We start from the raw sequence: 11,215 nt of genomic DNA, 5'->3' as shown, positions 1-11,215 counted from the left end.
AGGACCCAACGCACCAGCTGTCCCTGTCAGCATCTTTTCTGCATCCCGCATCTCTTCCAGTGACAGCCCCTTAATGTGACATTCACTCCTGAAGTATGTTCTCTTTAAAACATTTATTTGCAATTTACCTCATGAGTAAATATTAATGGGAAGAAGCTCTGAGCAAACAGTAGCTGCTTGTAAGGTTGAAAGCCTGTGGCAGCACCCGGGTTACACCAGCTCAGGATCTGACCCTCCGGGGAGCTCTTCCCTGATTCATTCTAAGCTTCATATTTCCCAGCCCTGGTAAGGACTTCTATTGTATCCCATTTATTTGCCCCTACAGTAAAGGGAGAAACACAGAGACATCTCTTACACACATAAGAACATAAGAGATGCCAATGTTGGATCAGGCCAAAGGCCCATCCAGTCCAACACTCTGTATCCCACAGTGGCCAGAAATACCAGTGCCATCAGGAGGTCCACCAGTGGGGCCAGGACATTAGAAGCCATCCCACTGTTGACCCCCCCCAAGCACCAAGATGACAGAGCATCACTTGCCCCAGAGTCCCTATCTATACCTTGTGGCTAATAGCCACTGATGGACCTCTGCTCCATATGCTTATCTAATTCCCTTTTGAAGCCGTCCATGCTTGTAGCTGCCACCACTTCCTGTGGCAGTGAAATCCAAGTGTTAATCACTCTTTGGGTGAAGAAGTACTTCCTTTTATCCGTTCTAACCCAACCGCTCAGCAATTTCATGGAGTGCCCACGAGTTCTTGTATTGTGAGAAAGGGAGAAAAGTACCTCTTTCTCTACCTGCTCTTTCCCATGCATAATCTTATAAACCTCAATCATGTCACCCCTCAGTCGTCGTTTCTCCAAGCTAAAGAGCCCTAAGCGCCTTAACCTTTCCTCATAGGGAAAGTGTTCCAACCCTTTTACCATTTGAGTTGCTCTTTTCTGCACTTTTTCCAAAGCTATAATATCCTTTTTATGGTGTGGTGACCAGAATTGCACACAGTATTCCAGATGAGGTTGCACCATTGATTTATATAGCGGCATTTTGATATTGGCTGATCTGTTTACAATACCCTTCCTAATAATCCCCAGCATAGCATTGGCCTTCTTTATTGCAGTCTTCTTTATCTCTTACACACCTCTTTGCCTTCACTGGATCTGCAGAGAATATCAGCAGGCAACAGTTCTTGCCTGGCCAACTTGCTTGAATCCCATTGTACTGGTTGGGGAAATCATTTGGAAGGTACCTGGGGACAGCTAGCTGAATATTGCAGCACAATAATTTTAAACATACCGCAGAGATCGGCATGCTTTACCATGCAAAGCTTCTCCAACAGCAGCAAAAAAAGAGATGCTAAAAGGAGGGGGGAGGCTAGAAATGGTCCCGTAAGTCAAGCGTTCACAAGGTGCCAGGTCCAATAATTTCTCCTGGCCCCACCCTCTTGCTCCCTTGGGTTTGAAAAGGGGCAATGAGATAAAGAGATGGCAAGACACTTCTCCTTTTCTGAAAATCTTTATTCGAGGAAACTAGAGATAGAGATAGGCGATCCAGTAGACAATATTGAAGAGCAGGAAGGCAGTGGGAAAGAAAACACGGGAATAGGAGTCCAGGCGGGAAATGTGGATGCGGATTCGGCCCTCCCGCCACATCCCTGTTTGACAGTCCTCAATGCAGCAAAAGAACCTCTGACACTCCTTCCCTTCCGTACAAGGGGAGCCCAGCTCTTCACTCTCATCATCTTCTACCTCTGGAGGCCAGTGCAAGATGCTGTTGATGTTGATGGTGGTGTAGGAGGGCACCATGTGGGCATGACTGGCTGGCTGGAGCAGGACAAAAGATAGGTAAGAGAAGCAGTGAAAAAGCAGAGAGCTCAGCCTCCACCCTCCAAGCCACCCAGCCTGGTTCAACTGGCACTCGGGGACTGATCTGGCAGGCATAGTTCAGAAGGAAGAGTCTCCTCCCGCATATCCCACTAACACAGTTCACTGGGAACCCAGACAAGCCTAATGCCTGTTCAGTAAGCTCAACTGAGTTCTTGGGGCCCAAAATGCAATCCAACAGAAGCCCATGTTTTCACAATAAAAAGGCAATGGGGAGAACCAGAGGCAGCCTCTCTGTGGCTCGGCACTGGGAGGTGGAATTACACAATTGAGAATTTCTAGAAATCCAGATGTGAAGCCATGTTCTGAGGGTTGAGGGGTTGAATGGGGGACGATGGAATGCCCGTGTGGGATACAGGAGGTATGAAATGGATAAAAGCCTTGCAAATCCGCACCTGCTGATAAGCACAACCCACTGTCACAAAGTTCCCCCTTAAGTTGGTTCCAAATACTGGCTTCACTGGCACTCTATTCCTTCCGGGGTCATTACTGGGATCCCATGGATGATGTAGAATCCAGTGTCTCTGCTCTGCTTGGCAGCATCTGTAATTACTCCTCACAACTCTTACTCACCAGCCTGGGTTTCTTGTTGTTGTGCTCTGCTGGTTTCTTGTTTCCTACCAGGTAGTTGAGTGTGGCATACTCAATGAGGGCAGCAAAGACAAAGATGAAGCACACAGAGACAAACAGGTCCATAGCTGTGATGTATGAGACCCTGGGTAGGTGCTTGCGAGAGATGGTACTCAGTGTGGTCATGGTGAGCACAGTAGTGATACCTGGGGGAGGAACCACATACATTAGCTGACATTCAAAGGACTTAGCAATTCCAAGTTGAGCAAATGGAAGAAAGAATCTCTTTGAGTTCAATATGGAAGTAGATGTTGGGACTTTACCTACCTGAGATGTGGCCCTTTGGGGATTCAGAAAAGTGTGTATGTGTGTGCATGAGCACAGACAAGGAAGGGGCTGTAACTTGAAGGACCACCTCTCCCAAAATGAACTTGTTCAGCAATTGCACTCTTCACAACATGGTCTCCTGGCACTCCTCTCTCTTTCAAGAATGTGATCTGCTATGGCTTAGGTCCAGGAATTTTCTGTTGGTGCTCTACTACCATGAGGCTGCATAACAGACCTATTTAAAAGAGCTTATGGGGCAGCCGGAATGTTATAAAAGTGGGCTTTAGCTTACCTGTTTTCATTATCTGTTATAATGATGTGTTTTAATGATTTTAATAGATGATGATTTTTGTATTGTATTTGTCCTTGTTAGCATCCTTGGGTCCTGATTGTAGAAAAGATGGGGTACTCAGATAAGCAGAACAGACTGAATCTGGAGGAAATTCTCCCAGCTTTGCTTGCAAAATTGCAAATCTGATCTCCTCCCATTATAGACATTGTATTTAGTGGATTTAGGGAACAATGGTGTTAAATCATTGAATTGGGTGAGTTGAACCTTTATGGTCTTAAATGTCAACAAGGCTTAGAATTTACAGTTTGTGATGAACCCAAAGAGGATGCATGCTGGGACTGTAGGTTAATGTGCTTTGGTCCCTGATTATGTAGAAGGGAGCCAGGGATTTGGTCTTGGCCCTGGAAGCAAATGGGCTCCTCATGGTGGGCTAGAATGGCCCAGATACACTGCAAGGGACTCACAGTAAGGGCCTGTGGAATGTGGCAGGGCCAACAGACCACAGTGTGAAAAGTCTGCTTGCAGGAGATTGCAGGATAGGAGACTCTGCGCAGGGACATCTTCTGCCTTACAGAAATCTTTGGGCCTGCCAATGGTTTTCGCTTCCTTGGAGCCAACTTTCACAATTTACTTTCTAAACTCCACATTCAGTTAGCTCAAGTGAAGGGCAATTCTTACAGGTATATTTAATTAAGGGTGTAACTCCAATAATAAGGTTTGATGCAAAATGTGATTGTACTGAGTAACTGTACTTGGAGGGGGAGGGTGCAGCGGTGCACAGCTGAGGTACTAGTGGACAGAAGGAGTACAATTGAGGAAGGAAGACAAGCAAGGTGAGGCTCATCAGATTATGCCCATGGCCCATCCCTTCTTCCAGTCCTTCTTCCTGTCACCCACCAAACCTTAAAGTGCTGCAGCTGAATACCAGGTCAGTTTACAATAAAAACTCCCCCATCCAGGATCTAATATTGAATGAGGAGGTCACCCTGGTATGGAGACTTGGGTTGGTGAAGAGGGAGGGTTAGCTCTCTCCCAGCTTGGCGTGAGGTGCCACCAATATGTGGATGATACTCAGCTTTATTTCTCTTTAACAGCTGATTCACTTGAGTCTTCCAAACAGGAGCCTAGAGAAGGTAATAGGATGGATGATAACCTCAGTTCAGACAAGACTGAGTTACCGTTGGCCAATGGGAAATCTGTTTGAGGACTGCGGAGTCAGCCTGTCCTGGGCTGCGGTCCCACAAGCAGTTTGCCATGATATAGTAGTGTTACCTTTGCAGATTTAAAGAGCATGACCAGACAGCAATATCTGCCTTCCGTGCCCCAGTCATCGGCACCCCGTGTCGCCCTGCTTTGGAAGTGGAGGAATCAGACACCAGGGAAAGTCCGGTGTTTACAGATGCCAGTGCTTCCACTCCGCTTTCCTGGACATCTGAACTCTCTCCTGCCATGAAAGGAACCCAGAAGGGAAGTCTGAACCAGCAGATCCATTTCCACCACTGGCTTTTTTAGTTTCTGCATATATGCGCATATGCGCTTATGCACCCACCTGCATTAACAAAAACAACAACCTGGCAGCGCACTCCGTGGTTGAGGCACTACAGTATTGTGAATGCTTGACCACCAGATGAGCGTGTGGGGAAACCACCCCAGGGTGTGCTGTCTGGTTGGTTTACCCCGCAACACTTTAAACCAGTGCAATTAGAGGCACACCCAGATTGCTGCAAGCCTCCGGTGTGATTGCAGCCCTGGAGAGAGTTGCACTCCCCCTGAAGGGGTGCTGATGGATCCTGGCTTATGGCTGGAGGCTCAGGTGTCCTCCGTGGCACGAAGCCTTTGGGTGATATGCTAGCTATGGCCCCTCCTCAAAATGTGTGATCTGGCCACAGTGGTCCTTGCACTGATTACATCCAAGTTAGAGTATGCTAATGCATTCTATGTGGGGTTGCCTTTGAAAACTGTCCAGAAACCTCTATTGGTCCAAAATGCAGCAGCCAGGCTTCTGTCAGGAGTAGGATGCAGTGATCGTTATCACCCGTATCACCCTCATCTGCGCTGGCTGCCCATCTGCTTCCAGGCACAATTCAAAGGGCTGGTTCTTACTTTAAGGTCCTTTAAGGCTTGGGACCGTGGTACTTAAAGGCCTGACTCCTCCCATACTGTCCTGCCCACCAGCTAAGATCTTCTTTACAAGCGCTGCTCTCTGTGCCCTTAACCTTGGGTGGGTGGTGACCAGTGTTCCCTCTAAGCCGAGCTAGCTCACAGTTTTTAAGCCTCCGGCTCACATATTTTTGTCTTAGCTCAGGAAGGATGGCTCCAGAGAAAACTAAATTACGAAGCAGCCAAATCGCTCGCTCACAGCTTTAATGCCAGTAGCTGACAAAGTAGAATTTTTGCTCACAAGACTCCATAGCTTAGAGGGAGCACTGGTGGTGACTAGAGACAGGGCTTTTTCAGGGATGGAACCCCAGTTATGGAATGCCATTCCCCTTGAGACTTGCCTGGCAACTACATTACATTCTTTTAGGTGCCAGGCCAAAACATTTCTTTTTACCCCGACTTTTAATTAAATGGCTGATTTTTAAAAAACATTGTTTTATAGTTTGTTCTTAGCTTGAGAAACATTTAAGACTCATTTTAGGCTGCTTTACGTTTTATGCAGTTTTATACTCTGGCTGAGTATTTAAATAGTGGGTTTTAATTCATAACTTTTATGATTTTTTAAATTTTTATTATGTTCTGCTTTGTAGTTGTCTTGGACAGGTTCCCTGGAGAAGGACACGGATATTTTCCAAATTAATAAATAAATGTGGGCAAATGCTTTCCTTACCCAGAGATGTCCTGGCAGGTGTGGAGTCCCTCTTGATCCAGAAGGAGACCCAGGACAAAACAACAGTCAGGATGCAGGGGATGTATGTCTGGATAGCAAAATATCCCATCCGTCTGCTCAGGTCAAAAGACACTGTCATGACCATGTATTCTCCTAGGGGAAAAGCACAGAAAGGCAGGCGTCTCAGAAAAGACCACGTAATGAATCCAGTCACAACAGCTTCTGCCTAAATTTGATGTCCATCCTGACTTTTACATAGGTTGCAGGCTCAGTGATTTAAATATGCCAGGCATAGACGGGTAGCAATTACAATGGAGAGCTCCACAGGGAAGACAGTGCCTCTGCTGCATTGCTTAGGAACCATCACAGCGCTCTTGTCATCCCTGTCACCAGATCTGCACCTGCTTATGTTACGTTTTCTTCCTGTCTCCTAAATCCTTTTGCCTCTGAAAAATGATTTTGGTGTATTAGCAGACTTCTCCTAACCAAACATTAGAATATCTTCATCCAGGTGGCATTCTTGAGGATTTTGAAAGGAGGAATTGCAGAGGTTTGGGGGGATTTTTGCTTAGCTACATTGTACAAGCAAAGTATTTATGATTAAAGCAACCTTTTCCCATGAATAGCAAATCAAGACTGTTGAAAACACGGCCTTGCTCAGAGAACATCTCCAGTTAAAATATGTTTTTTTGAAAAACCACACACGTTTGTAATCTGCTACTTATGAACGCAGATTAAGAGCACACATTAATCAATACATGATTTCAGTGTAAATTACGTTTTTCTCACTGAAATAGCTTCTAAGAGATTTGATGGACCCTACCTTAGCACTCAGGGAATAGCCTGCCCATTAGGGACAGGAGAGATACAGGGGTTCCTTTCCAAAACTGGCATAGGGGGTGGGCATGTTATTATTGGTCCTTGACCCCTATTCCTATCATATTACTGGAGAAGCAAGTTAACACAGCTGCAAAAAGGGCTTTCTTCCAGCTCAGCCTAACCCGTAAAATGGCCTCATACCTTGATAACCTGACCTGGCCATCTGGATCCACACTGCAGTAACATCAAGACTAGACTACTGTAATGCACTGTACATTGGTCTCCCCTCAAAATCTACTTGGAAATTCCAACTGGTGCAGAATGCTATGGCTCAACTATTAGCAGAGCATGCATATTACTCCCATTCTGCAAACCCTCCATTGGTTTCCCATTTGTTGCCGAGCTCTTATTTACAGGGCCACTTATCTCTTTATGCTCTGCCATGACAACTGCGCTCATGTCAGCAGATGTTTCAGTCATGGCTGGGATGGTATTGGGAGTTCTGTGCTACAGTTGTTGGTTTCCAGATGGTGGGGCTTGGGGAGTTTTGTTCAGCACCATGATGTGGTGTTCCTCTAGGTTCTGTTCTTTCACTGATGCTGGTTATTATCTACATGACGGAGTTGGGAGACCACATCCAGAGTAACAGTGTCACTGAAACACAAGCAGCTCTATCTATGCTTTCCACCTGGCTCAGCAGTGATGATGGATGTTCTGCATAATGGGCTGAGCATGATAATAGGCTGCAAGAGGGCCAATAAACTGAAGCTCAAGCCAGATAAGACTGTAGTACTGTTGTCTGGTACAGGTGCTGATCATGTAGTTGAGATACAGCCTAATCTGGTTGGAACTGCACTCCCTCTTAGGGAGAAAGTACACAGCTTGGGGGGTGATGTTAGATCTACATCTATAGCTGGATGCTCAGATTTCATCTGTAATATGTAGCTCTGCTGGTTCACCAGTGACCTGGCCACAGTGATCCATGCTCTTGGCACCTTTAGGCTGGATTAGTGCAATGCACTCTGCGTGGACCTGTTCTTGAAGATGGTTTGGAGCTTCAAGAAGGGAACAGCTAAATTGCTAGTTCTGGACTACAGACAACATATAAAGTCAGTGCTTTATGGTTTTCACTGGCTGCCCAGATACTGTGACCCATATCAGGCCCTTCGATGTCCCCCTGTCTTCAGAAGTGAGTTAGGAAGCCACAAGGAATAGGGCCTTTTCAATGGTTGCTCCCCAGTTATGATTGACTAATTCGATTTATAAACCACCCTCCCTCTTTCCCTGTGATTGGCACCATCACTTGGTGTTTTTTCAACACCAGGCCAAGATTTTATTTCAAATGACTTGTAGCTGATTGGTGTATATATTTCCCCCCTGCACTGTTATTTTGCTTTTGGCATTATTATGACTTTAATTGATTTCTGTTTACTTTTAGTTATTTCTAGTTATAGGTTATAGATTGTAGTTACTTCTTTTAGTGTTGCTGGTATTATTCATTTATGGTTAATTCTTAGTTCACCTACTGAGTTTTTGTGTTTGTTGGTATTTAAATAATTTTGTTATACTGATTTTCTATTGTTGTGAACTGCCTTGAGCGTGTGTAGTGGAGAGACAGTGTACAAAACATTTAAAACAATTAACACATTTAAAAGGACTGTAAAAAAGACACAGGCCCTAAGCCAGTGAATGGCTGGTCTCCTGGCTCAGCCATGAAGGAAAACGCAGGAGCACTTTTTTGTGCAGCAAGAGAGGCTGGCTATGGCTTTCAGCAAGCTCTAAGTCAGGTCCAGGGGAAGGCTGCCTCTGCATGCTCCAGAACTCTTTGAGATGGCACCAAATGGGCTCCAGTCCTTCCTGCTCCACTGCCCAGGTCTCATACTGAGGCAATACCCTAGCCATTCTTCTGCCACCCACATGGAAAAGCCCTCAAGGGAGCCTGATGCCACCTGCCTCATTTGGAATGATGCCTTACCAGCACCTGTCCTGAGAACTTCAGATGTGTTCCTCAGACCTGTGAAGTCAAACTGATATAGCCTCCAGGTGCGCTGGTCAGAGACTTCAATGGAATACCTTCTCCAGCGGTATATTATTTCATCCCGTGGATAGCCATCTAGAAGGGATCAGACACAAGGAAAGCTTAATGTCACAGACCTTTTCCTGTATAATAATGTCCTTCTATACCAGGGGTCCCCAACCTTTTTGAGCCTGAGGGAACTTTTGGTGTTCTGATGCAGCATGGTGGGCACAGCCACAAAATGGCTGCCACAAAATGGTTGCTGCAGGAGGCAGAGCCAGCCAGAAAAGGGCAGCTACAGTGTACCATCAGTCACACAGTGAAGAGTCTTGTGCGGTGGTGGCAGCTGCTTCCAAAGGAATGTTTTTAAAAATGTGCATAGCCAGTCAGTAGCCTTGCTGGGCAAAAGCCCCACCTGGCCCCATCCACATTCTAAAAACACTTGGTGGGCATCAGGAAAAGCGTTGGCAGGTGCCATGGTTGGGGACCCCTGTTCTATACCCTCTTGTCACTCTGCCCTCCTCACAAGAGAGCCTGATGCAAGAGGCTTTTCAATTTTTGCCTGGGAGAAACATTCTATGGGCCATTACACAGAAGAACCTCTATGCCACATAAAAGCAAGGGGAGCACAACTGATGTGTAACCCTCCTGATGACACATGAAAGGATCCTGCCCATGCATCCTCCTTGAGCCCTTCTGAGTTTCACATTCTCAGGACACTGCTTCATTGAAGGGGGCTGACGGTCTCCAATAAGCCCTTCATCATGAGTAGAGAGGCACATCAACTGGATGTGAAGGGGCTGCTCAGCCAAAGGCAGGCCTCAAGGCCAGTCATTAAAATACCTCTAGCACTGGAGTTGACAGTCCCCGCTCAAGCTGCCTTGCCTTATGGGAAGCATCAGCAGAAGATGCATCAAACTGTGAAGGGGCAGTTGTCGAAGTCCCCATTCCTTTCCCACTTGCCACTGAGAGGTGGCACTTCCCATTATGCTTCACTACCTTAGCCCATGTTCTACTCTCCACCTCGCTATGGAAAATGCATCAGTAGCTGTTCAGGCTACTGAATGGCTCCTACACATGAGGTTTGTGATGGGGCTAAGCTACCAAGGGTGTGTGTGTGGGGGGGGAGGCTCATGTCCCTAACTGTTCTAGGCTTCTTACTTTACCCCCTTGCTCTTGAGGAGGAGGAGGAGGTGGCGGCAGGAGTGGTTGTTTACCAGGAAGCCGAAGTAGATTAAATGTTATCCAGGCCCAAGAGCATAATGTGAGAGAACTCGTTTGACTGCAAGGGATTCCCTCCCTTGTGAGTTTCAGCTTGGATTCAGATCCCTCCCTTTGTTTGACCACAGGCAGCTGGAGCCAAGAGTGCATCACTACGTTGGGGCTTCTTTTCATGTCTCATTAGAATCCTCTCCAGCCTGCAGCCTTTTTGGAAAAGCCCCAAGAACAAAATTGGTGGCTGTTGCCAACTGTAGATGCTCAACTATCAATCGGCAGGACTCCAGGGGAGGGAGACGGGGGAGACGGTTGTTGTTGTTATCTCCCATGTGTGAACTGCATAATATATTGTCGAGCTGTTAAATTTGTCTGAATGATTTAGAGAGCCATTTATCATTTTTTTTTTGTTTCATAAAACCATGGGCTGGGGAAAAAACAGCACCCTTCCCCATGTATTTAGGATTACAACTGCTACCAAGTTTTTTGGTCTGTCTGGCTCAGGAGGGTTGCCTAGTCTGACTGGCAATGGCTCCCCAGTGTCTCAGGCAGTGTCTTTTCCAACCCCCACCTTTTTCTGATTGTTTAACGGGACATGCAGAGATCAAACCTGGGGCTGTCCACAGGCAAAGTGTTGCTCAGCCTCTCTGAGCCACATGAAACATCAGATGGATAATTTGATCCTAAAAAGCAAAAGGGAGGGGGGGATCTGGATTGAGACCATGTTCCGGGGAAGGAGGTTTACCTCCCCACCACTATTTCCACCATCGAGATGCACTCTGGACTACTTTAAGCTCTGGCAGGGAAAACAACAGGCATCCACAGTGTGCCTTTTTCTCTTCTGGGGTTCAAAGCAAACCTAGGCTGGAGGAGGAGAAATTTTAATTGGGGAAAAGCATGCAGTGCTTCATTCTTTACCTGTACAGTTTTTCCTAAATAGATACTGATTGATTGTTTAAAACATGTCTGATATTTTGCTTGTTAGCATGCTCATAAATGTGCCCCATGCTCTCTAAGCTTTAAGGGGCCACTAGTCTTATGCTGTGGGAAGCCTTCAGCAACTTAAGGGATGGATCCAGACTAAATTGGCAATTTCCACCTGTTTATTTATTTATATTTACATCTATACCCCGCCCACCCTGTAAACAGGCTGTGGGCGGCTTACAGAAGACGGCCAACAGGCCAATACAAATAAAACAATAAAAATATGAAAATCCCTTAAAAACTATATTAACAATAAAGTGCTCGCTACATCAGAGTAACC

The 11,215-nt window shown here is 46.2% G+C and overlaps 1 protein-coding gene across 1 annotated transcript in view; it reads right to left on the bottom strand.

Annotated features, from left to right (window-relative positions):
• Positions 1–1,527: 1,527 nt before the first annotated feature.
• The window catches only part of LOC107108507 (gamma-aminobutyric acid receptor subunit gamma-4), a 49,280-nt gene continuing 39,592 nt past the window's right edge, over positions 1,528–11,215 (bottom strand). Inside the window, exons 6-9 of the mRNA XM_015408944.1 lie at positions 8,695–8,832; positions 5,901–6,053; positions 2,455–2,657; positions 1,528–1,821 (exon numbers count right to left, since the gene is read on the bottom strand). Coding sequence (XP_015264430.1) covers positions 1,528–1,821; positions 2,455–2,657; positions 5,901–6,053; positions 8,695–8,832 — 788 coding nt within the window. The remainder of the gene's footprint in view (positions 1,822–2,454; positions 2,658–5,900; positions 6,054–8,694; positions 8,833–11,215) is intronic.

Source organism: Gekko japonicus, unplaced genomic scaffold (assembly GCF_001447785.1).
Source record: "Gekko japonicus isolate JY-2015 unplaced genomic scaffold, Gekko_japonicus_V1.1 scaffold19, whole genome shotgun sequence".
NCBI classification, from domain to species: domain Eukaryota; kingdom Metazoa; phylum Chordata; class Lepidosauria; order Squamata; family Gekkonidae; genus Gekko; species Gekko japonicus.
The sequence above is the reverse complement of the archived record's forward strand: the minus strand, read 5'-3'. Positions and strand labels throughout refer to the sequence as shown.